This window comes from Meles meles, chromosome 6 (assembly GCF_922984935.1).
Source record: "Meles meles chromosome 6, mMelMel3.1 paternal haplotype, whole genome shotgun sequence".
Taxonomy (NCBI): domain Eukaryota; kingdom Metazoa; phylum Chordata; class Mammalia; order Carnivora; family Mustelidae; genus Meles; species Meles meles.
Genome location: NC_060071.1, coordinates 134,862,155 through 134,886,181, shown reverse-complemented (window position 1 = coordinate 134,886,181; position 24,027 = coordinate 134,862,155). Strand labels below are relative to the sequence as shown.

General features: G+C 53.1%; 1 protein-coding gene across 2 annotated transcripts in view; it reads left to right on the top strand.

Moving 5' to 3' along the window:
* ESRRB (estrogen related receptor beta) overlaps positions 1–24,027 on the top strand; it is a 226,797-nt gene that overhangs the window by 184,386 nt on the left and 18,384 nt on the right. For both annotated transcript variants that reach the window (XM_046010423.1, XM_046010422.1), the window contains exon 3: positions 4,587–4,703. In XM_046010423.1, the coding sequence (XP_045866379.1) occupies positions 4,587–4,703 (117 nt within the window). The remainder of the gene's footprint in view (positions 1–4,586; positions 4,704–24,027) is intronic.

Below are 24,027 nucleotides of genomic sequence, written 5' to 3'. Positions count from 1 at the left end.
CTTTGTCCATTCTTCTGCGACCGTTCTCACTCCCATGCTGCCATTCAACGTGCCAGGATGGAGGAGTTCTGCACAGGAAAGTTGTTAAATTTGCTCCAGGGGCGGTGTGGAGGGTAAACTGGAATGGGACCTGGAGACAAAGGCGAGTGCATAGACGTGAGGTAAGAGGTGATGAGTGTGGGGACTTGCTGTGGCCAGAGGGGAAGGAGGGATGAGACATGAGCCGAGTAGGATGAGAAGGACCTTAGGACTGAGGGAGGGGGAAGAATCCAGGCTGCCTCAGTTTCTGACCTAGACGGTGGGGCAGCTTAGTGATCCTTTTGCTGTGTGATCAGAGCCACGGTGAGAGGAGCAGACCAGGTGCGGATGGGCTCCGTTGAGGAAGTGTGAGGAACCCGAGAGACTTCTGAGTGGAAATAGCCAAGAGGTAGATGGAGGCCCAGGCAGGGTCTCTTGCTGCTGGTCCTCACCCAGTACGACAGCGGGAGACAGTGGCGGGAAGATCAGCCAGCCAGCAGGGAAGGAGCAGGGAAGGGTGTGGAGATGAGGACAGTGGGCCACACAGACAAGAAAGAGAGTCTGTGTCCCCCAGAAGAGAGATAAATAGGGGGGTTTAACCAGGTGACTGCCATCCCAGCCCTTCCAAGCAGTGACCTAAAATGGGGGTCATTCAGGCTCTGATTTAGCCAGAAGCCTCTGAGACATGCGTCCCCCAGGAGCCCTGTCTGAGCTCTGCCGCACCACTTCTGAGTCCCGGGAAAGGACTGCCTGCTGCCTGCAGCTGCTCAGGGACAGCTGATGGGGATGCCCTCGGGGTTTCCTTCTGGGGCACAGGATCAAAGAGAGCTGATGGTGGGGATTTCCCCTTGAGGTCAGAGGTCCCGCGGAAGTCCAGGCCGGGTTCCAGGCATTCCTGCCTCCCCTCCACACCACAGGTGCAGGCGCTCCAACTCTGAGGTCATCACTGGTCTTGAGGTTCTTGAATGTCAGAACGGGTGGCTGGCCTCATGTCTGGCACCTAGGAAAGACTTAGCCCGGAGTGTTCTGCTGAATTCACTCTGGCAGTCCTGCTTGCATTGAAATCAAGCACAGTGGCCTTGGTTCCGTGTTTGCCCACATGTTTACCTCACTAAGGTAACGTGCTTTCTGTCCCTGTATCACACAGCTTTAGGAGGAGGGAACGTGCTGTGCCCATTTTACAGATGAGGAAAGGGGCCCAGAGAGAAGTTCGGTGACTTGCCTGAGGTAGTGTCTGCCAGTGTCTATACTGGGCACACTCACGTGTTAGAACTCCGGATTTATGCCAGCGGCAGACTGTGTCCTTGTCTTCTGAGAGTCCACCTCCAAGATTGCTCGGCTTCAGCTGCTGCTGCTGGTGTGTGTTTGGGTGTGTGTGTCCACGTACACACCGCAGAGGCCCCTCCCTGCTCCCCGAGCTCTCCGACACTGCCCTCCAGAGACCACAGGAATTCTGATGAATTAATCTCATCACTTTATCGAGGAGGCACTTACAGAAATTACAAGGCAAGGCCACCAGCCTGGCTTTGCTGGCAGCCAGCCGCTGGGGCCATAAAGCAAATTGAAAGGAACAAAAATAAATAAATAAAATTAGAACACACTCTCTCTCTCTCTCTCTCACACACGTACATACGGGGTCAAGATCGTTGCTCAGGTTCTTGTTGTGAACGCTCAGTCCTCTTGTCCTGGGAGAGCACCGGTGCCAAATCAACAGACTTTTATCCACCCCCTGCTGGAACAACAGTCCTGCCAAACCTGGGACCCATCCTCCTTCAAGGACTGACAGGCTGGCTGTGCCGCCGAGACCAAGGGAGGTGAAGGCCGGAGTGTGCAGGCGGCCTCCCAGGGCTGCGGGAGTTACCTGGCCGGGTGAATGCGGGGCTGCGATGGGCCCCTCGAGCTCCCTGCACAGTGGTCCGGAGCGAGACTGGAGCCAGACCATCTGGGTTCAAGTCCTCGCTCTGCCTCGTGCTGGACCCTGCTCGCCTCTCTCAGCTATGAGATGGAGGAAGAAAGGTGTTCACCTCCAGAGTTGTTGGGAAAAGGAAAGAGGCCATACAGGAAAAGCAGAGCCGTGGCTGCTCCACGAGGAGCCCTTGTCCACGTGGGTGGAGGGACCTGGAGTCCCACAGGCGAAGGGGAGAAGCAGCAGCTCCTTAAGTGGGTCCTGGAGGTGTAGGCCACCAGGTGAGGCGGCGGAGGGAGCTCACTGGGATTGTTCTGGGCCGCTGGAACAAAGTCCTGGAGGCCTCGGTTCTCACTGAGTTCCGGAACTGCTCATTCGAGGCGTGGGGTGGAAAGGCGGCCGGAGACCAATTCTACAGAGCCTTCCTTCCAAGCCAAGATAGACTTGGATGAATTAGTTTGTATGTTTCCTCCTGTATATCTTTTCAACTCTGTGCTTAGAGGAGTACTGAACCTCGGTGCTAAGAAGTCACAAGAGCCCGTGTGGACTAAGACAGGGATAGCATTGGTTAAAAGAGGGGAGGGGCACGCACAATCTTCATCCCTTCCCCTTCCTGGCCTCTCCCACCCTCCAGCACAGAGCGTGACTTCTAGACTCCCCTCCCCCACCGGAAGAGGGAGGGAAGAAGATGATAAGGTGAGGCCTAGAACTCACGGAGGGATGGAGAGACCAGCAGATAGAGATCTAAGGTGCCCCAGGCAAACGGGCAGCTTCCTCACCAGTACGAAAGGGGCTAAGGTTACTGACGAAGCTCTTGGGAGCACTGACCTTGCACTTGGGGTTCAACAATTTTACTACTTCAGAGCACTTTGTCGGGGGTAGAAGTTGGTTCCTACCGGCTCTCAGAAAATCCAACAGTCAGTGTTTTCCATCTGCCACATGGGGAAGCTGAGGCACAGGGACACTAGAAGGCAGCCCCCTCCCTCACTTCCTCCAGACCACTTCGGCTACTGGGTCGGCAGCAGGGAGGGGCCTGTCTGGTCTCCCCAAGCTTCCCATGGGGTGCAAGGGTGGCACGGGCACTCTGGCCTTGAGTAACTCCTTTCGGCTCCCTCGGTCTCAGGTTTGTGGAATGAGGCATGGGTGGGCTCAGCCCTGAGCAGGTGCCTGGTGAAATGACTGAACTGCTAATGAGGGCGGGGTTGGGGCGAGAGGGGAAGGCGAATTCAGAGGCCAGGCGGGCCTGGAACTGTCCTTTCAAGCCCTGTCTCAGGCTGGGAGTGACCTTTCTGAGGCTGCTCTGTGCAGGGCAGAGTCCTTGCTGTGTGAGATGGGCCAACACAGCTTCAAAGGAGTGGACCTGGGCCTCAGGATAGGGGACTGGGCGGGCAGCCTTCTGGGCATCTGAATGGGGTGGGGACAGGAGGTTTGCGTTAGTTCCACATATGTTCTTTGAAAACCACAGGCTTTGGAGGTTGGGACAGGGTTGGGACAGGGGCCAGGAAGACCATACAAAAACAAAACACGGGGGTCGCTCGCTGTCTTGGATTTTACCTTCCAGTTGCCTTTCTCCTCCTCCGTGCCCCCTTTCCCTCCTGTTGCTTTTCTCTTTGCATTGATAGCGGCACAATGCATATTTGTTAAGTAACTGCAGACAGGTAAGAGGACGAAGGACAGAGGAGGTTCTGTCCTGTGTTAGAAAGGCAGTCGCAGCCTCTCCTGTAGGATGGGGCGGGATCAGTACCTGCTTGGTAGGATTGTTCCAAGGATTCCGTAGGTGACTCACTCAACCAGCTTTTCTTGCATGGCTTCTGCATGGCAGAGGCTGACCTCAGGGCGGCTGGAGTCTGAGTGGTAAACAGTGGGAGTGTGGGTCAGGTTCCTGGTAGCCGTCACTATAATTCATTAAAGGGAAGAGATAGAAAATGATCATGAGCGCACCTCTGTAGTAATGAACTGTGGTTATATACTCATCAACATGTTGAATCGTGCTTTACACCTTTTTTTTTTTTTTTTTTTTTAAGTAAGCTCTATGTCTGCGTGGAGCCTGAACTCACCACCCTGAGACCAAGAGTCCCATGTTCCACCAGCCGAGCCAGCCAGGCGCACCAGTGTTTTACAGTTGTGAAAGCAATCTTACAACCATGATCTTGCTAATCTTTCCTTTTGGAGCTAGCCCACGGCTTTGCAGAGGAGGAAACAGATTCTGCGAGAGGAAAGTGATTTCCTCATGGTCAGCAGGCTGAGAGGCTTGCGGCCTATGGGGCTAGAACTTCCCAGAGGCTTTTCCCCTGACTGGGGGCCTGTGGCTGGAGGGCGTAGGGACGGGTGGTCTGCACCTACATCCTGGTCAGTGCAAGGGGGTGTTCTCTGCCTGGGATAAAATGCTAGCTCAGGGGTGCCTTCGGAGCTGGGGGTGACCATTCTTCCAAGCTGCGGCTGCCAGGCCCACCCAGACCTCCAGGACTCTGGGATCTCTGTGTTGAAGGAAGGCGGAAAGATTTTGACACGTACCTCAGAGTACCTGCTTTGGGAGCCCCTGCCCTGTGGGAACCTCGGGACGAGGGGCAGTTGTAGGTCTGGCCGGTTGATCCCCGCCGGCCTGTGCTTGGCTGAGGGGGCCCGGGATGCCGCCCGCAACCCTGTGTGTGTCTGGTTACAGGGAACATCGAGTACAGCTGCCCCGCCACCAACGAGTGCGAGATCACAAAACGGAGGCGCAAGTCCTGCCAGGCCTGCCGCTTCATGAAATGCCTCAAAGTGGGGATGCTGAAGGAAGGTAAGAGGCCCGCACAGCCATGCTGCGCTCTTGCTGAGGCCCGGGCTCCCTGCTTGTGGTGTAGGGGGTGGGGGTTCTCAAGCCTCTGAGTCCCTGTCCCCGGGCCGGTGCAGACCCTGGATGTCTCTGCCCGCATCCCAGGTGAGGACCCTGTTCCCGGGGGGGGGGGGGCACGGGGGGGGCACCCACCTCTCCTCCCTCACACAAACCCTGCACAGAGGTTTACTGTGGCCTCGGAGCTGCACTCCGAAGGGAGATGTGGGGCATCAGGATCCTTTGGGAAAAACCCCGACCCCACCTGGGCCCTGGAAAGCTGGCTTGGCCCTGTGGGGAAGGCCCTCCTCTCGGGTTGAGCCCCCAGTTCACCCTGGAGGTAGTCGGCTTGAGAGGCTGCTCTCCCTGGCCGGGCCCTTTGTCTCGGTGGCCAAAGAGCAGAGATATTAAAGCCCAGAATGACCCAGCATGTCCTCTTCACCTGAGCAGGGTAGCTGTGCTCTTCCGCACGTGGGCAAGACACTGGTGTCACCGTGTGGAGGTCCCGTTCTCCCCCAAGTTCCCCGCCACCCCATCCTCAAGCACAGGCCGTGGGCTCCAAACACTTAGCCAGGATGATAAGAAGTAGAGTAATGCAACAGTGTAGTAATTATTTTTAAAAACTGATTGCATGTTGAAGTGATAATGTGGTGGATAGATGGGGTGAAACAAAAGATAGTGTGATGTTAATATCACCTGCTTCTTTTTATTGTCTTTAAAGGGGTTACTTGCAAATTTAAAATGACATGGGGTGCTCCTTCTTTGGACGGCGCTGCGCTGGGGCTCCTCGTCACCTGCCCTGTTGATGTGCTCAGATTGGATGGCCCTTGTTGAGGACCATTTTGGGGGATGGTGTGTGTGTGTGTGTGTGTGTGTGTGTGTGTTTCTCCTCTGCCTGAGCTTTAGAGGGAGCCGGTGCAGTTCTTACACATCAGCTTTTATGATTCTGGGCCCTGGGATCCTTCCAGAAGTGGAAGGAAGCGGGAAAAGTGGGGTGTGCTGTTGATGGCATGGTGAGGAGAGGCTAGGAGAGAAAGGAAAGGGGCAGGCAAGTCTGGAGTGTAGTCCTTCTCTGAGAGGGGGCTTCTGGAAGCCTAGCCCAGCCTTTGAGGGCCCCAGGACACTCCTCTCATTGTCCTCTCCCTGCATCCACCCGGGAAGAAGGCACGAATTTTAGGATGCTTTGTAGGTGGGACCACCTGGACCTTGTGGAAATCAGAGACCCCTCCCCCGGTTTCTATCTCCAGCAGCCCCCTTCGGCCCAGCCCCACGTGTGGACCTCTAAAACAAGCTGCTGATGCGGTTCCTCAGCTACCCCCCACCCACATGGCATGTTGGCCTTGCGATTGCCTTTCTCATTCTGCTCGGCTGCTAGAAACACGTCAGCAGCTTCGGGGGTGGGGGGGAGGTCAACGAAGAACAGTCCTTTTTCTAGAATAGCAATGGGCTGTCGTAGACCTGCTGAAAGACTGAGTTCCTTCATTTTGATTCTACACAGTTTTGGTCTTAGCTTGCTGTAGGGTGTGACCCATGCTGGTGGCTGAACTAGGTCCTCAGACTCTGACACTAGGCTCATTCTGCTCCTCCAGAGCCTTCTGGGGCTCACAGGGGAGGAAACGGAGGCTTAAAGGCCCTCGGTATTTGCTTGAGTGCTGACCTCTTGACTTCCTTCTCCATGTGCTGCTGGAGACCAGCCTCACAGTGTCTAGGTCGTAGGCTCCTCGATCCTAAGTCCTGAGGATGGGGGCTGCCACCGCGTTGGGGGAGGGTCGGTGTGAGGGTGCCGGGGCAGGCCAGGGGCCAGCTGTCCAGTGGCCCTTCCTGGTTGTAGTTTGTGGCCTCTCTCTGCTTGCTTCCCAGCATCTGAGGAACTTGGGGCAGAGGGGGGCCTCCGTGCTAGCACTGCACTCTGAATTTTAGGGATGACAGAATTGAGTCCTACAGGGCCGTTGGGGCTTGAGGTCTCTGCCACCTTCAGACACCTGCCAGTTTGTGGGGAGCTGGGCCCAGAGCCTGGAGCTTCCCTGAGCTCTGTGCTGAGTCTGCCCCAACCCCAGGCCACCCCACCCTCAGCCCTGGATTGTGGGCTGGAGAGCAGGGGAGGGAGGAGTAGAGATGAAAACGGGAGGACTGCTGCTTGAAATCCCTGATATTTTCTAAAGACGGTGTCTGACGAAGACTCTCCTTAGGGACTCCCCAGTACTGGGAAGAGAGTGGGAGAGCCTCCTAGTGGCCTCCCAGAGCAGGGGGATGACGGGGGGACCCACTGGAGGCAGAGAAGTGTGTGTGGCCAAGTGCACACTGGAGGCAAAGGCAGCTCAGGGACCCGGTGGGCCGCTTCAGAGAAGCCAAGCAGATGCTGTGTGTCCCCGGACCACGGTGTGGGGTGCTCAGGGCACGGGGCCTGACAGAAACTCTGCATTGGGAAGACGGGCACGGTGGGCCCTCACCTTGGCCTCCCTCTGCTTCATGTAGCCCGGTGGTAGGCCTAGGACTTGGTCGCAGGAAAGGGTGCAGGACGGCCTGTCTCTTTGGAGGCAGCCAGGGGCATCTGCCACTGTTGGCAGGAGTGCGGTGGGTGTGCTGAGGTAAACTGCCTGGGCCCCAGCCTGGTGAGGCCCTTTCTGGAGCTCTTCCTGGAGGAGGAGGGGGCACTCACCCACCCCCACCCTCCCCCAGAGCTGGCAGTTCCAAATCCAGAGGGGGCAGGGTGACACAAAGGCACCTGAGTGTGGACAAAGCCCAGCGCCTCCATTTCGTTTCTCCCCAGCCCCCCCCACTCCCCGTGCAATGCTGAGCCTTGGCGGGATCCTGCGATCAGAAGCTCCACGGGGACCATCCCCCTTAGGAGCTTGCCTCATTGAGGCGCCTGGGTCCCTGCCAGGCAGAGGCTCTTGGCAGCTGCCCTGGCTCCTGCTTTTGTTTGGTTGTCTCCCCACCACTTGGTGAGCAGGAGCCCAGGCCCCTGGGACAGGCACGGGCTCCCTGCTTCCCTCAACGCTGACCTGACTCTGAAAGGCAGACCCAGGAGCTGCTGCTCCTCTGCAAGCTTCCACAGTGGCCTGTCACGGAGGAACCAGGGACTGGCTATGGGGGTGGCGGGAGGCCGGGGAAAGGATGGCGAGTGCCAGGCCCCCTTCCTCCCCATCATCCCACCTACACATCTGAAGGCTGTTTCCTGCCTTCTGCCCAGCAGCTCCAGAGGTCTCTTACAGGTTTTCTTTTCTCAAGTAAAACAACCTGAGAGAGTGTTTCATGATGGGGGAGGGGGGAGGGGGGGGCAGCAACCGCGGGCCAGGGGGCGCGGGGGGGGGGGGGTGTCTGGTCACATGGCTTCCTTTGGCTCAGCCTCTGCCTTAAGGCTGCTGTAGGCTCTGGAATCATCTGCTGGGCAATGTAGGCAATGCCCATGGGTCTGTCTCACTTAAAGCAAATCCAGCGTGTGAAAGTCTGTATTTTCAGAGGGAAAAAAAGTGATTTTTCTTTTCATAAAACATTGACTACAAAATCCACACCAGGTTGGGAGTTGGTGCCTGCGCCCTCCTCCCGGCCCTGAGGGGATCTTGCTGTGCGTGTTGTTTCCACATGCTCCTGAGCTTCCGTGTTGTCACCTGTAGGGCCGCGGAGTTGAAGCTACTGTCCAGCGGCCGGTCGGGGTACGGCCCAGCTGGAACAGCTCCTCGGTGAAACCGGCTGTGGGACGGCTGGAAGATGTCCCCTCTCGGGCCTCCCGGCTGCCCCGATCTTCATCCTGGATCCCCTGGTGGGCATCTCAGAGGTGGTACCCATCAGGGCTGTCCCACTGTCTGGGGTCAAAAGTCAGGATGAGCGTCTCCCTTGGGACGCCCCTGGAGAAACTCTCCCCTGAGAGACGGGCTAACTGGCCTGGCTGCGGTGTGGCCTGACAGCCTCTCAGCGGAAGAGCCTGGAAAACCGCTCACGGGCTTCTTCAGGGAGCCCTCAGGCTTCCGTACAGCTCTGGGCTTCCAGCAGCTCCCCCTTGAAGGCTGGTCCTGCTGGTTCACTTCTCCTCACCTCACTTCACCTGCCTCAGGCCGGCGGCCTTCCTGTCCTGCCCCCTTTCCTCCTCCCCTCGGCCCCTGCCCCCCTCTCCCCAAGTGTTTTCTAAAATATATTTGATTTCAGTGAAAGCTGGGCTGACATCCGTGCAATCCGCTCTCACCGTCTTTGTGCTTGTTGGGCGGGCGGAGGGCTCCTGCGGGGATTCTGGGTAATTGGGTTAGTGGCCAGCTCATGTCAGGAAATTAAAAGGAGGCTCCGATCAGGTTCCCGCTGCATGGGATTTAATGGCTTTGTATTTATGGAGTATTTCTGCCTCTAGCCCCTGCCAGAAATACCACTTTGCTGGCCCTGTGAATGAAGAAAGAGGATGAGAGATGACTTGCTTTTAAAAATTCTTTTTTTCTTTTCCAAAATGCATTAGCATTCTGAAACAAACCAGCTCTCCGGCGCTTCAGAGAATAGTTTTGAACTAGAGCCCAAGAACGCTGATGAATATTTGTATCCCGCTCCACCCCGAACCACTTTCCATCTTACACGTGCGCACACTGACGCACACACACTGACGCACACACGTGCACACGTGCGCATACATACTCAGGTCTGAAGGCTCAGGAGCTCTTGTTGCAGCGTCTGGGCCAGTCAGGCACGATGATCGGAGCGTGGGGAGCTGTTAACCTATTGAAGCCATAGGGCCTGATCTTGTCTGTGCTGAATCCTTATTACTGTCCGAGTAGGACTTTTGGTGTGCCGAAGCATGAAGTAATGGGTTCGGTGGTCACACAGACCCAGCGAGACCCAGCATCACCACTGCTCAGCTCCTCGGGTGCTTTACTTAAACCTCTGTGAGCCTCCTTTTCCTCCTCTGTAAAAGGGGAATCCTAATCGTAGTCATTTTCATCTCGCTCCCAGCTCTCCAGGGAAAGCCCCAGAGTTGTACCCCAAAGTAGCAGTCAGTCACTGATTGGAGATCCATGGTCTTCACCGTATTACGTGGTTGATTTTCTTCTGTGATCCAGGAGGCGGTTTTGAACCTCCCGTAGCCTCTCTCCCCCATCCTTGGCCAATGACCTTGCTTCCCATTTTCTTGAAAAAATAGAAACAGTTCAAGTGGGGGAGGTTCTTACACACTGGCTATCGAATCCACAAACCTACCCGCTGTTTCCTGTCCTCACCCCTGTTTAGAGCTATCTCTGCTTCCGTCAAAAGCCAGTCTCCCCGCCTGTGCTCTGACTCTTTCTTCGTCAAGGACTTCAGTCCTGTGGTATCATTGCTGCTTCCAGCCTCGTCACGCTCTTCCTCACTGCTGGATCATCTTCCTCAGCACACAAACATACGTTTATTCTCCCCTTACAAAATCAAAATTTAAATTTAAAACCCCCCACCACTGTATTTGACCCTTCACCTTCATCCGGCTACTGCTCTCACCTCGTTCCCCTTTCCAGCAAAACTTCCCCCAAAGAGCGGGTAACACTTACTATATCCACTTCCTTCCCCCATCCACTTAAAAAAAAATCCTTAAAAAGTAAACATTGAGTAGATTCAGAAAAATATTTATAGCATATTAGTTAGGCTAAGGCTGAGCTGCTATAAAAAAGAGACTTCTTTCCCCTCTCAGAACAAATGAACCAACACCAGAAGCTTAAGCAGGATAGTCGTGTAGTCCTCTCATCTCTCATGTAATAGTCCAGAAGTCAGAGGTGGTCTGGGACTGGCTGGCAGCTTGGCCAGCCTTAGCAGGTGGACCCAGTTAATACCATCTTTCAGGCAGCCGGAGGAAGCATAGGCTGGCCAGCTCATTGGAAGGATGGGACCCAGAAGTGTCATGTGTTCCTTCCACTCATAGCCCTTTGGTGGAACTTGGTCTTATGGCCATGCCCCTGCAGGGAAGTCTGGGAATTGTAGTCTTTAACCAGGTGGGATGCCATGTGTCCCGCTAAAACTCTTTTTGGTATGGAAAAGGGGAATAATGTATTTGGGCGGACAAGCACTGTTACATGCCAAAAATACATGTAAAGTGTGATGAATACTGGTACCTTCCATCCAGTGGAAGAAAAAAAAATTTTTTTAAATAGCTTTTTAAGATTTTATCTATTTATTTGACAGGGATCGCAAGTAGGCAGAGAGACAGGCAGAGAGAGGAAGGAAAGCAGGCTCCCTGCCGAGCAGAGAGCCCGATGTGGGGCTCGATCCCAGGACCCTGGGGTCATGACCAGAGCTGAAGGCAGAGGCTTAACCCACTGAGCCACCCAGGCTCCCCCCAAAAATTTTTGCCCTGACTTTTCAGGTTCCCTTTGGGCCCTTCCCCATTTTCATTACCCTCAGAGGTAACTTACCCTGGTTTCACATCGGTTTTCCTTCGCTTTTTAATTATCATGTTTATATCTCTGTGGGTATTGGGATGGGGGGATTTGTTTTCAGTGAAATTACACTCTACGTGTTTTGCATCTGGAATGTTTTATTTATTTTTTATTTATTTATTTTTTAAAGGTTTTATTTATTTATTTGACAGACAGAGATCACAAGTAGGTAGAGAGGCAGGCAGAGAGAGAGGAGGGGAAGGAGGCTCCCCGCTGAGCAGAGAGCCTGATGCGGGGCTCCATCCCAGGACCCTGGGATCATGACCTGAGCCGAAGGCAGAGGCTTCAGCCCACTGAGCCACCCAGGTGCCCCACATCTGGAATGTTTTAGATGATGTTTCTGAGATGGATGCTGTTGTTGCATGGTGCTGTAATTCATTCATTTTTATTGCTGCTTAGCAGGAGGTGGCCAGAGGATAAACATTTTAGGAGGCGGCCAGAGGATAAACTTTTAGGCTTTGCAAGCCTTCAGGCTGAAGGCCTCTGTGGCAGCTGTGGAACTCACCATTGTTCCAGGGCTGAAGCAGCCACAGACGGTGGAGAGATGAGTGAACAGAACTGTGTTCTGATGGACAGGCAGAGCCCTGGGTTTAGCCCAGAGACCTTGGTTTGCACACTGCTGCACTGTGGTCACTGGGTGAGTTTGGGGGGAGTTGATTTTTCCTTTCTACTGCCGAGAGAGTAGTGCTTCACAGGCCCAGCGTCCTGGTGGTTGCACAACAGGGATTTCAGGCCCCGGGGGAGGGTAGAAGTGCCAAGTCCATATAGCCTCAGCTTTATCAGATTCTATGAAATTGTTCTTGATTCCCTTGTACTGACTTAGTACTTGGGTTCAGACCTTGTGGTTGCTCCCTACCTCACCAACACGTCTTAATTTTTGCTGGTGTGGGTAAAGTGGTGTCTTGCTACAGCTTTCATATGTACTCTCGCCAGCATCGGAGAAGTGCGTTTCATGCACGTACTAGCCAGTCGGGATTCCTTCTCTTGTGGGGGGCTTGTCTGAGGCTTTTCCCTGTTTTCTGCTCTATTTTTTCACTCTGGTCCTTTTCACTTTGTGTGATGTAGCCCCTCCTACCTTTTCAGGGTCATCTGGTCCCATTCCTCTCCTGGCCCCTCCCTCCTGCTCACTGGGCTCCAGCCTCACTGGTTTCCTTTTTCCTTTTTTTTTTTTTTAAAGATTTTATTTATTTATTTGACAGACAGAGATCTCAAGTAGGCAGAGAGGCAGGCAGGCAGAGAGTGGGAAGCAGGTTCCCTGCTGAGCAGAGAGCCCAAAGCGGGGCTCTATCTCAGGACCCTGGGATCAAGGCAGAGGCTTTAACCCACTGAGCCACCCAGGCGCCCCTCACTGGTTTCCTTTTGATCCTCAAGCATGACAGACTGTCTCCCCACCTAGGAGCTTTGGGCTGTTCCCCTGCCCGGAATGCTGTCCCCGTGGCTGGCTCCTCATCCTTGCACACCAAACTGAAGTGCCATCTCACAAAGGCCCTCTTCCCACTTCCCTTTGTTATCATTCCTTTTTGTTTACTTCCTGGTTGAAGTTCTCCCAACTTGAAATTATTCATTTGTTTGTTTACATGCTCTTTACAGTGACCACCTGTAATCCAATTGTAACTGATTTAAGGATTGATGAATTGCTTTGAAAATCTGCAAGTACTTACCCATAAAATTTTGCAGACAATTTTAGGAGCTTCACAGAAACCTCACTAAGAGGTTCCTGAAGCCCGACTAAGACCTATGATGACAGGGTGCCTGGACGGCTCCGCTGGTTGGGCGACTGCCTTTGGTTCAGGTCATGATCCTGGAGGCCCTGCTCAGTGGGGAATCTCCTTCTCTCTCTGACCCTCCCCCATCTCATGTGTGTGCACTCTCTCCCTCATTCTCTCTCTCTCTCAAATAAATAAATAAAATCTTTAAAAAAAACCAAATCTATGATTGCAGAACCAGAGTTTTAGAGATAGAAGGATCCTGAGAAGTAATTCAGGCTCCTGGGTGGTAAATTACCTTTTAGTTGACCTGTCAGTCGTAGGGTGGGGGTGGCCGCCTAGATACGTGATCTGATGGCTTCTGCACAATTGGGATCCGTAGGCCAGAGTGCTGTGAGCGATTAGCAATGTCTGCCACAGACTAGGAAGTGGAAGGCCGTGGCACAGCTGACAGCTATTGGCCATGCCTGATGTGGTGAGTTTAATTTGCCCGAGGCCACGCTGCCAGTAAATAACAGAGCTGAGTGGTAGCTAGTCTCCTTGGTTATGTGAGAAATCCTTTTAAGAACCCCATTCCGGGGCCCCTGGGTGGTTCAGTGGGTTAAAGCCTCTGCTTTCAGCTGAGGTCATGATCTCAGGGTCCTGGGATCGAGCCCCGCATCTAGCTCTCTGCTCAGCGGGGAGCCTACTTCCCTTCCTCTCTCTCTGCCTGCCTCTCTGCCTACCTGTGATCTCTGTCTGTCAAATAAATAAATAAAATCTTAAAAAAAAAAAAAGAACCCGATTCCAGCTCAGTGTGGTTAGCTTGGCCAGTAGCGAAGCTTGTAGTCTTTCCTCAAAGGGGAGAGAAGAGGAAGGGAAAGGAAGGGCAAACTGGGTCTAAATAGCTTTGCCCTGTTGCGTGCACAGTGTTGGAGCCGACTTGGCAGCTGGGAATGCAGGGATAGCCCAGGCTTGCTGAAATGCCCTTGGGCATATGATGGCCTGAGTGAGAAGGGTCCAGAGAAGAGAGCAGCTGATGTAAAATTTAATGGACAGGGGGCCAGGGACTCACCATGCAGAACCGTTGTATCCATCCAGGAGCCATTGGCACAAGCCCCGGGATATTAGATAGCAGGTGGGTTTATCCACCTACAAGGCTCCCTTGACTTCTAGTGAATCAGGCATGAGAGTCTCTCTTCACCATTAGGATATGGCACCAGGGTAAGAGGCAGCCCCAAATAGCCATCCTGTTCGAGGCAGCAAGGTGAGCTCACCTGTCACCCAGAACCTCCTTCAGGACAGGTAGCTAAAGGAGGCTGGGCATGTGCAGGAGTGTAGATGAGGTCATTCTGCTGTGCTGGGACAGTGGTCTGCATGCCCCCATGACCCGCAGTGGCTGGGTACCCACATCACCTTCTCGGTGGTTTCCTCTTTCTATAGATGAGTCAGCTGTAATTTGGCAGAACTTACAAGCAGAGTCAGTCTCTTAAGTCCCCAAGGAAGAACACTGGTCGGATAAAGTACTGAATAAACAGGTCTAGCACGGTGCTCCCCAGACCTGGCAAGTCCTCAGAATCGCTGGAGGAACATTGAGAGATTATCTGTTCCTGGGCATCACCCCAGACCTACTGACTCAGAACCTCAAAGGGGTTAGGTGCTCTCGTCTGTATCTTTCAGAAGCTCTCCGTGGCCTCCCAATGATCCCACTGTCTGGTGGTGTCAAGTTTAAAGCCAAGAAGATAGGACTTGGAGGTCAAGGTTCGGTTCCTCCCTCTGATCTTTCCTGGCTGTGTGTCCCTGAGCAGGTTACCTGTCCTTTCTGGGCTTCAGTTTCACACGGGAATAATAACAGGCATGGAGTCTCCCTCCCTCAGTATTGTTATGCAGAATTAATGAGATGTGGAAATGGCTTTGTAAACTGTGAAGCATGGTACCTACGTGAACCTGCTTGCATCATTCATAAAGCAAGGACACTGAATGGAGTTGGGGGCAGGGCAGGAGGGGGCATTTGTGGGTCAGGTGACAAGAAGGGTCCTGACCCTGAACATTTTGCAATGTCAGGAGAGATCCTGCCCTGAGACGCAGACAGCAGCTCTGCAGAGGAGACCTCGGGGAGGACATCGGCTCAGAGGCCTTTCCCTCTCCAGCCTGGTCCGAACATTTCCTGTGGGAAGACAAATGTGACAGGAGCAACGCGCCGGGGCCAGGCTCTGGGCCAGGTGCAGGGCCACGCTCCTCAGAGCTCTCGCCGGTTATTTTTAGTGCCTGGGCAGAAAAGAAAGAAACTTGAACTGCCCCCCGGCTACTGGGCCCCTGCACTCTTGGCTATTTTTACTTCCGAGAGCCTGGGATCTTGTCCAGCTAAGGGAGGGAAAAATGAGAAGAAAGGAGGGAGGTGGAGGGAAGCAGGAGTTATTTTACTTCCATTAAGAAAAAAGTCAGGAGGCTGATCTTATCAAGTCAGCAAGTGGACATCTGATGAGGATGAGACAGCTGCCGTCTCTGGACATGGGCAGAGCTGCAGGCGGCTGAAGAGGTCAGCAGATGGGCGCGGATGGGATCAAGAGGTTGGGGGAGCCTGGCACCTCCTCCTCCCTCCAAGGATTTTCTGCCCCAGAGTGGTCCTGCAGCTACTGGAATGTTTCCTGTGCCCTGAGCTAGGATATGGGAATTGGCCACTGTGGGTAGAGGAGTACCAGCCCGGGGAAGAGGCTGGTGGGGTCTGTGGACCATACAGCTACAGGCAGAGCCTCTGTCCTGGGTCGGATGGAGACAGCGCTGCTGGGTGTGTTCCAGAAAGAAGCTGTGTTGGAGCTGTGTGCTCCTGGGCACAATACTTAACCTCTCTGAACCTTACTTCCTTAAGGTGTGGTTTTTTTTTTTTTTTTAATGTTGTTGTTGTTTTGTTTTTAAGTGTATCTGACTCAGGTAGTTAAAAACTAAGGGGGTGTATTTCTCTCTTCCCAAGAAGGAAGCTGTCAGTTCCTTCTAGACCTTACACCTTCCATAGGCAGGTGAAAGGAAAGCAGTAACTATTAAGCACTACTGTGTACCAAGCACTGGCTTCTCTCACCCATTTTGTTATTTAATTCCATGCACCTGAGAAAGATGAAGCATTTTTAACTGACAATATACAGTAACAATGTCTGCCATTTTGTACGATTCAGAGGCGCAAAGCACACGGACAATGATTCTAGTTCCCAAACATTTTCATCATCTCAGTCAGAAACCCCATACTCAGGAAACAGTGACCCCCCATTCTCCCTAGACCCTGGTAACCTCCAATCTGCCCTCCGTTGACTCTAGGTATTTCTTATAATTGGACTAGTACAACATCTCTCCTTTTGTGTCTGGCGTCTTTGACTGAGCCTAATGTCTTCAAAGTTTGTCCATGCCGTAGCAGGTCAGAACAGTGTCCCTTTTTCTGGCTGGGTTGTAGTCCACTGAATGGATATACCACATTTTGTTTACCCAGTCGTCGGCCAACAGACGGTTGGGTTGCTTCCACCTTTTTGACTCTTGTGAGTGTTACTGCCGTGAACACTGAGATCCTAGTGTCTGCTGGAATTCCCGACTTCGGTTCCTTTGGGGACGTACCTGGAATGAGAGTGCCGCACCGTGTGATAGATACGATGTGGATGATGGTCTTGTTTCACTGTCTGAGGAATTGCCAGGCTGCTTTCTGTAACAGCTGCTTCATTTTACATTTCCGCTAGCAGCTAACAGTCTTGTTAATTAATCTTTTTATTTTTGAGATAAGATTGACATGTAGTTGTAAGAAATATGTTACCCAGTTCCTCCCAGCCCTAGCATCTTGCGGAACTGCAGGGCAGTACCATGGCCAGGATGCTGCTAGTGATACAGTCAGAATAGGGAACAGGATTTTTAATACTAATTATATGATTAACTGAGATTTACTGATGACTTACTAGTGACCAGTGTTTCAAGTGGTTTATGCGTGCCAGCTCCATCAGTCCTCAAAACGATCCTGCAAGGTACATACTGTTATTTTTGTACAGGTACTGCAATCGAGGCACAGAGAGGTGAGGAAACTTGGTCAAAGTCACTCAGGTGCTAAGACGTAGAGTCAGGGATTGCATCCAGGTCTGACCCTGAAGCTAATGCTTCTCTCTTCTGCTTTGGAGCCACAGACCTCTCTGGGCGGTCCGCACAGTTGCTACCCTCAAACATAGTCACCAGGCAAGCCTTGCAAGCCACAGCCAGGAGGGCCCTGGGTCTTTGCTTTCCAGGCGTTGTGATGGAGCATCTTGGCATGGACTTGGCTACTCTTCCCGTTCATGCTGTCTTTCCCCTCTATTCCTCACAAGGGTGACCAAGCACATCTCACCTCCCCACTGCCTTGGTCAGGGCTGGGAAGGAACAGATGTCTCCTCCCGGGGTCACCAGAGAGGATTCAAAGAAGGAACTATTTACAGAGGGGTGAGCGGGATGGAGGGAACCAGTCAGAAGTGGGGATGCACCCCAGGGCTAGCAGAAGTGAGGAGACTTTAGCAACGCCAGCCTAAAGAGACCTGGTGGGAATTGCCCCAGCAAGCAGGCGAGAACTGTAGCTGTCCTCGGAGATCAAAGTCCACTGCCTTCCTGCCTCTGTGGTCTTGGCAAGTTCCTCACCCTCTCTTAACCTCAGTTTCTCCATCTGTAAAATGGGCTAAGAGAATCTCCCTCAAAGGGTGTTGGAATCCTTAAGTAGAATAACATACATACAAATCTTAGAGCAGAGCCCGACACCGAGTGACAGCTGCTTAGTAGATGAGAACTTCTGCTTACGCTTGTGTCGTATCTGTATCTATACCGTGTATTATCTGTCGTAATCTTGTACAGGATTTAGAGGGGTTACCATGCTGGCCCAGGACAGCTCCCTAGCTGAACCCAGGACTCAGCTACAGGACTCAGTCTGCATAGAAACGTGGATTCCAGTGATCTCCAGTCTTTCTATATTCTTAGCAAATTTATGAATACTTAAATTTTGTCCTGTACATGTTCAGGGATTAACAGTGTTGAACAGTGGTTAAAACGAAGGCTATGTATTTATTAACTTAGAGATCTGGAACATTTTGCATGTAAGTATTAATAGTTTTTTTTTTTTTTAAGATTTATTTATTTATTTATTTGACAGAGAGAGAGAGAGAGAGAGAGAGAGCACAAGCAAGGGGAGCAGCAGGCAGAGGGAGAAGCAGGCTCCTCAGTGAGCAGGGGGCCTGGGATGCAGAACTCGACCCCAGGACCCCGAGATCATGACCTGAGCTGAAGGCAGACGCTTAACGACTGAGCCACCCAGGCGCCCCTTATTAGTGCCTTTTTTTTTAAATTTTTATTTATTTATTTGACAGAGAGAGAAGCAGGCTCCCTGCTGAGCAGAGAGCCCTATGAGGGGCTCAGTCCCAGGACCCTGACACCATGACCTGAGCTGAAGGCAGAGGCTTAACCACTGAGCACCCCAGGCGCCCCTTATTAGTGCTTTTTTAAATCCAGAAAGTATCAATGAGATGATACAATCTAACAATCCCAGACAGTAATTTTAAGTTAAGTAATACTTTAATATGCTCTGAGCCTGCTTTCTAGATATTTTGCCAAAACTGTAAGGACAAGCAATAAGGCAATTCTCATTTCAAGTTCAAGATGCCTTCTCTTCCCTTGCGCCCCGCCCCCCCCGGGTGTTTGTAAGACTTAGGCATCCTAATTTAGAAAGTAATTGCCCACTTTATCAATGAAAATTGCTTTCTGCTGCAAGTTACAGAGAACTTGACTGCTAGTGGCTTAGGCATCAATAAATGAGATTGATCCCCCCACCTGCCAAGGACTCTGGAGATGGGAGTTTGCTGGCATTTTACGGGCTTCTCAATCGTAGCATCAAGGACTCTCAGTCTTTCTGTCTTTGGTGTTCGTTGGGGTCCTCGCTTGACTTCCTCATGGTTGCAAGGTGGTTGCCGTAGCTCTGACCGTCGCCTTCCAGGTCAGGGGAGGAGAGAGGCAGAGCTGCACCGAACATGTCTGTCCCTTGTATCAGAAAAGCAAAACCATTCCCAGAAGGCCCCCCAACATGGACTTCCCATTATAACCCATTGGTCAGAACCAGGTCGTACGACGCACTTGCTATCGCAGCAAATGAGAAGGTAGGGAGGGACCAGGATTGGTAGGACTGGCTAGACACAAACAAAATCCAGGTTCCCTTAACGTGAAAGACACAGAATGGAAAGATACTGGGGTAGACAACTAATAATGTCTGCCAGACCCCACCATTAGACTTTGGGGATTTATTTTTAAAGGATTCATGACGTAGCACCTTGCTGCAGCACTCGGGATGAGAACAGTCTGTGCCATTGCCTTGTTTCCTAAAATTATGAGCAGGGTACTCCAGAAAATATAAAAACACATTGGCAGGAAGTAAGTATAAACATAGTTGACCAGTGTCTGTTTAGGCAGCATGCAGAGGAATTCAGACCTCTGTCCACTGTCTCTGCTCCTTGACATGCTGATGGCGCTTGGTTCAGAGCAGACCACATCAATAAAGACAGATGAGTAGAAGGCAGGGAGGTGACTGGCCTGAACTACTATACAGATAGAGAAAATAAAGAGTGCTTGGCTATAGAAGGAGGGTACCCAAGGATGTTCAAGTCCATAAAGGGTTGTCTTGTGAAAGGGGGTGGTCTCGTTGGATTGGAGGGAGGGTAGAAAGTGATCTGGAGACAGAGTTCAGCTCAGTATAAAGGGAGACCTTCATGAGGAATGGGTTCTCCTAAGGGAGTACATTTCTGGTTGCTGGGAAAAGGACCAGACCCTGAGATTCTTTTGTTCCCTAAGTGTGAAGGCTGGTTTGAACTGGTGCATCATTCTACTCAGATGCTTGGCTGCCTCCCATGGGCTGGGTGTGGAGTTTGGGCGACAAAGACAGAAGTCCTTGCATAGTCCAGCAAGGGGATGAGCACAGTGTACTGTGAAGAGTTGCTGTTTCGACCGTAGTTGCCATAATAGAGAGTAAGCGAAGGGAGCTCCAGAAGGGCGTGGCCAGCTCTGTTGGGGGAGTCTAGAAGGCCTATCAGTAGAGCTGATACTTGAACTAGGCCTTCAAGGCTGAATCCAGATCTTCATTGGCCTTTGGGAACAGCGTGGGCTGGAAGGATACGGCTGTGTCACTTAGGTGGGGGCGCAGCCTGTGGGAAGGGGGTCCCTGGGTTGGGAAGCCCAGGCCTACACCTCAGGACTACTCTACCCTAAATATGATGACCTCTTTACCCTTGGGACAGTATGGCCTGTCCCATATGGGGGAGGAGAGCTCAGAAAGCAGAGCTGATGTAGGCTCTTTCCCTTAAGACCCTACTGAAAAGGGGCGCCTGAGTGGCTTAGTGGGTTAAGTCTCTACCTTCGGCTTGGCTCATGATCTCAGGGTCCTGGGATCAAGCCCCACATAGGGCTCTCTGCTCAGCAGGGGGCCTGCTTCCTTCTCTCTCTGCCCCTCTCTCTCTCTACCTACTTGTGATCTCTCTCTCGATGTTAAAGAAATAAATACAATCTTTAAAGAAAAAAAAAAAGACCCAACTGAAGAGTGGGTGCGAACAGAGGGAAACAAGTGCGGGGGGCATGGCAAAGTCCCCATGAAGGCTGCCGAGTGTGGCAGCGGGAGGGACGGCCTCCCCTGGCCTACTGGAACCACTGCCAACTGACCAAGCATTTTCCCACTATGATGATCACAAAAGCCATACTCGGCGAGCAGAGTTGGTCTCACCATTGCCCCCTCCCCCATACTTGATGATGAGACCGAGGCTATGAGAGCCAACTGCGCCAAGGCCGCTTGAGCCATAAGGGGCCCAAGATAGGCGTGGGACCTTGCCCGCTGGATCCCGTGGGCTGGAGCCCTTATGGGCTTATGGCTGGGGTGAAACCTGGGAAAGCAGGCAGGAAGCCAGGAGGCAAGCCTGGCTCAGTTTGGGCATAATCAAACCCAATGGGCTACTTTTCCTAAGAAAACAGAATTAGCTGATAATTGATGTGTGTATTGATTGGAGCCATTGACCATCCGGCTCTGAGGATCTGAAGGAGAAAATGTAGACGGAAGATTACATAGGCTGGGTCCTGGGGGGTGGTACCCTGGGGTAGCCAAGAGTTGGTGGGTCCTGGCTCCTTTACTAGGCAGATCCCTCAACCGTCCCCCAAGCCTCAGTGGTTCTTAATCATAAAATGGGGATAATTGTGCCAGCTTCATGTGCTGGAGATGAAAAAGGGTAGCACATAGCAAAAGTCCTCCGTAAATTAGGCTGTTTCATGATTGTGTTGTTGGTTTTCTTGTTTTAATTTATTTGAGAGAGAGAGCATGAACAGAGAGGGAGGAGCAGAGGGAAAGGGAGAAGCAGGTTCCCTGCTGAGCAAGGAGCTGTGTGGGACTCAATCCCAGGACCCTGGGATCATGACCTGAGCTGAAGGCAGACGCTCAACCAACTGAAGCACCCAGGCACCTCCTTACCAGAGACATGTACACAGTGTCGGGGAAAAGTAGTCATAAGAACGGTGATGATGTCAGTAACAGCTCTGGCTTTCCCAACATCTGCTGGGCATTGGGCGCCATGACAGACCCTGCAATGGGACGGAGAGCAGCCCACTGGGTAGGGGCTCCTGGTCGGGAGGGGAAGCCAGGGTGCTGTGCTGTTGGAGCCCTGGAAGAAGCACCCGGCCCTCCTGGGGGTCGGGGGAAGGAGGCCCATCTGTTCCTGTATGCACCGAGACTCCTTGAACACCCGCTAAAGGCTGGGCCCTGTGTCAGGACCGAGAACATTCCAGATCGAGGTAGTGACTAAAGTGGCAAGTGCCAGCCTTGCCAAGGGACACCTGCCTCGTTCTTTGTTTTGAGCAGTTCCCACTCCTGCTGACAGCCCCCGGGTGGAGGGGAGAACCAGGAGAGAAAGTTGAAGTGGGGAAGGGGCTCATCCTGGACTCCAGGCAGTGCCTGCTGCATAGGAGGTGCACAGGGAAGGGACACACTTGTCCTGTGTGAACAAAGCTCGGCATTTTCGCTTTTAGTCTTAACAGCTTTTCAAGAAAAAGCAGAGCTTGGTAGAGGGTTTGGCTCCCCCCACCCCAGTGTCGTAGGCAGGGGTAAGCTGCTCTGTGGCTGGATCATGGGAGGGGATCAGGAGAACAGGGACCTTTGCCCCCAAAACCTTCAAGGTAGGAGCCGTCCTTCCTACTACCTTCCTGTGCCTGCTCCTTCTGCCCTGAGTGGCCGGGAGGGGTGGAGGGTGGAAACCAAAGTCCTCCCAGCACATGGGTGTTAGGTCCTGCGCGGGACGGGTCTCCGCTGTCCCCTTCAAGGTCTGGGGCACGGCTGGTTGCTTGGATGCTTCCCAGACTCACCGGCCTCCGTGCCCAGAGTCACCTTGTCAGCATGCTGACTCAGGTTCGTGGGGGCAGCCGGAGATGTTTGCATTTCAGACTCGCTCCCAGGTGAGGCCTGGCCGGGAACACCTCAGAGGAGAAGGAGGAGGGCACCAGCCAGTTGGCGTCCCCCTGCATGCATCATCTCAGCCCTCTGTCATATGCATGCTGACCCAAGTGCTACCTTGTGAGCGCCGCTTGGCCCAGGGCTTTCTCTGGGCACCTGCGTGAATGCCCCAAGGCCCCCGTCTGCCACAGAAGTCCCTGGGGCATGTCCTACCCTGTTTCCCAGGGTCCTCAGTGAGGCCAAGCCTCCGTGGCCGACGCCCGGAGTCCCCTGCTCGGAACCCACTGGTTACTGGCTTTCTTCCCGAGTTCGCCTTCCAGATAAACTCTCCTCGCCTCAGGGTCTGGAGAACCCAGGTACGGGTGTGGTCAGTTGCAGTCCATTCTGTCCCTCAAAGCAAAAGGGGAGTTCACTGGAAGCTTCTCGGGAGGCTCCAGGAGCTCCAGACAAGGGCCAGGGGAAGGAAGCCCAGGGAAGGGCAGGCACAGGAAACGTAGTGGCCGGAAGTGTGTGGCCTGGGACTGTCCGTCCCTCACCGCTGCCCTGACCACGTGCCATTCGATCAAAGACTCCCGTGGACTGGGCCTGTGTCCCAGGACCATGCTTCGACCTCCAGACAGGGCCCAGCCAGAGGACTTGCTGCACTTGGATATCCAGAGTCAGGGATGGGCACAAGCCTCCTCCGAGATGACACACCACAGGGGAATTACCTTCCCACAGGGAACAGGGGTGGGATGCCGGGTCGACTCTCTTCCCCCAAAAAGTTCACTGCAGCCATGTCCGGCATCAAGTGTAGGAGCACCTGTCTGTAGTAAAAGGGACACCTGCTGATGGAAATGCAGAGCAGTGACTGGCCAAAGACACCGTCCCCTTGGGTGGTCTGGTTTGGTGGCCCAGGGGGAGGACGTGGTCTGAGCCCTCAACCTGAGGCACTCGTCACCCCAGGTTCCTTGAGGGCAGTCAGCAGTTGAAGGGCTAGTCCCTGCCATTCAGAAAACAAAGTGATTTTACTTCTAGTGGCTCTTGTGGCTCTAGGGGACTTGTCTCTGGTCCCAGGGACTGAAATGGACTAGCTGTGCATTCTAAGAAACAGCTAGAAAATCACCCCTGGCATGAATGGGATCCAAATCCTCAACCCATTCAGTTACTGTCCCTTCCTCCTGTCTCTGCCCAAGAAGGGCCTGAGCAGACAGGACGAGTGGCCGCCCCCGCCACCTTGGGAGGACAGGCAGGAGGAGATGCTGGGGAAAGTGCCGGACGGGGCCCTGAATGAAGATGGACCGTAGGGGCTCTGTGAGGGCGAGGCCGTTGACCTTTGAGAGAGGAAGGGGGTTGAGCTGGGCCTGTCAGCTCAGAGGCTGAGGAGACCACCATGCTGTCCTCCCCTCAGGACTCCGGCTCTGTCTGACTTACTACGTGTTTTACTTATTTATTTATTTGTTTGTTTGTTTGTTCATTCATTCATTCATTTGACCAGAGAGACACAGCAAGAGAGGAAACACAAGCAGGGGGAGTGGGAGAGGGAGAAGCAGGCTCCCTGCTGAGCAGAGAGCCAGATGCGGGGCTGGATCCCAGGATCTCGGGATTGTGACCTGAGCTGAAGGCAGACGCTTAATGACTGAGTCACCCAGGTGCCCCTTATTATGTATTTTAGTCAAGACCTGTTTCATGGGAAGGAAACGGGAGCCTGTCGCTCTGCTAATTTGTTGGGTCCCATCCGTTTTCTAGGCCAGGCCGCATAGGTTGGTGGCCTGTCTGAACGCATGTGC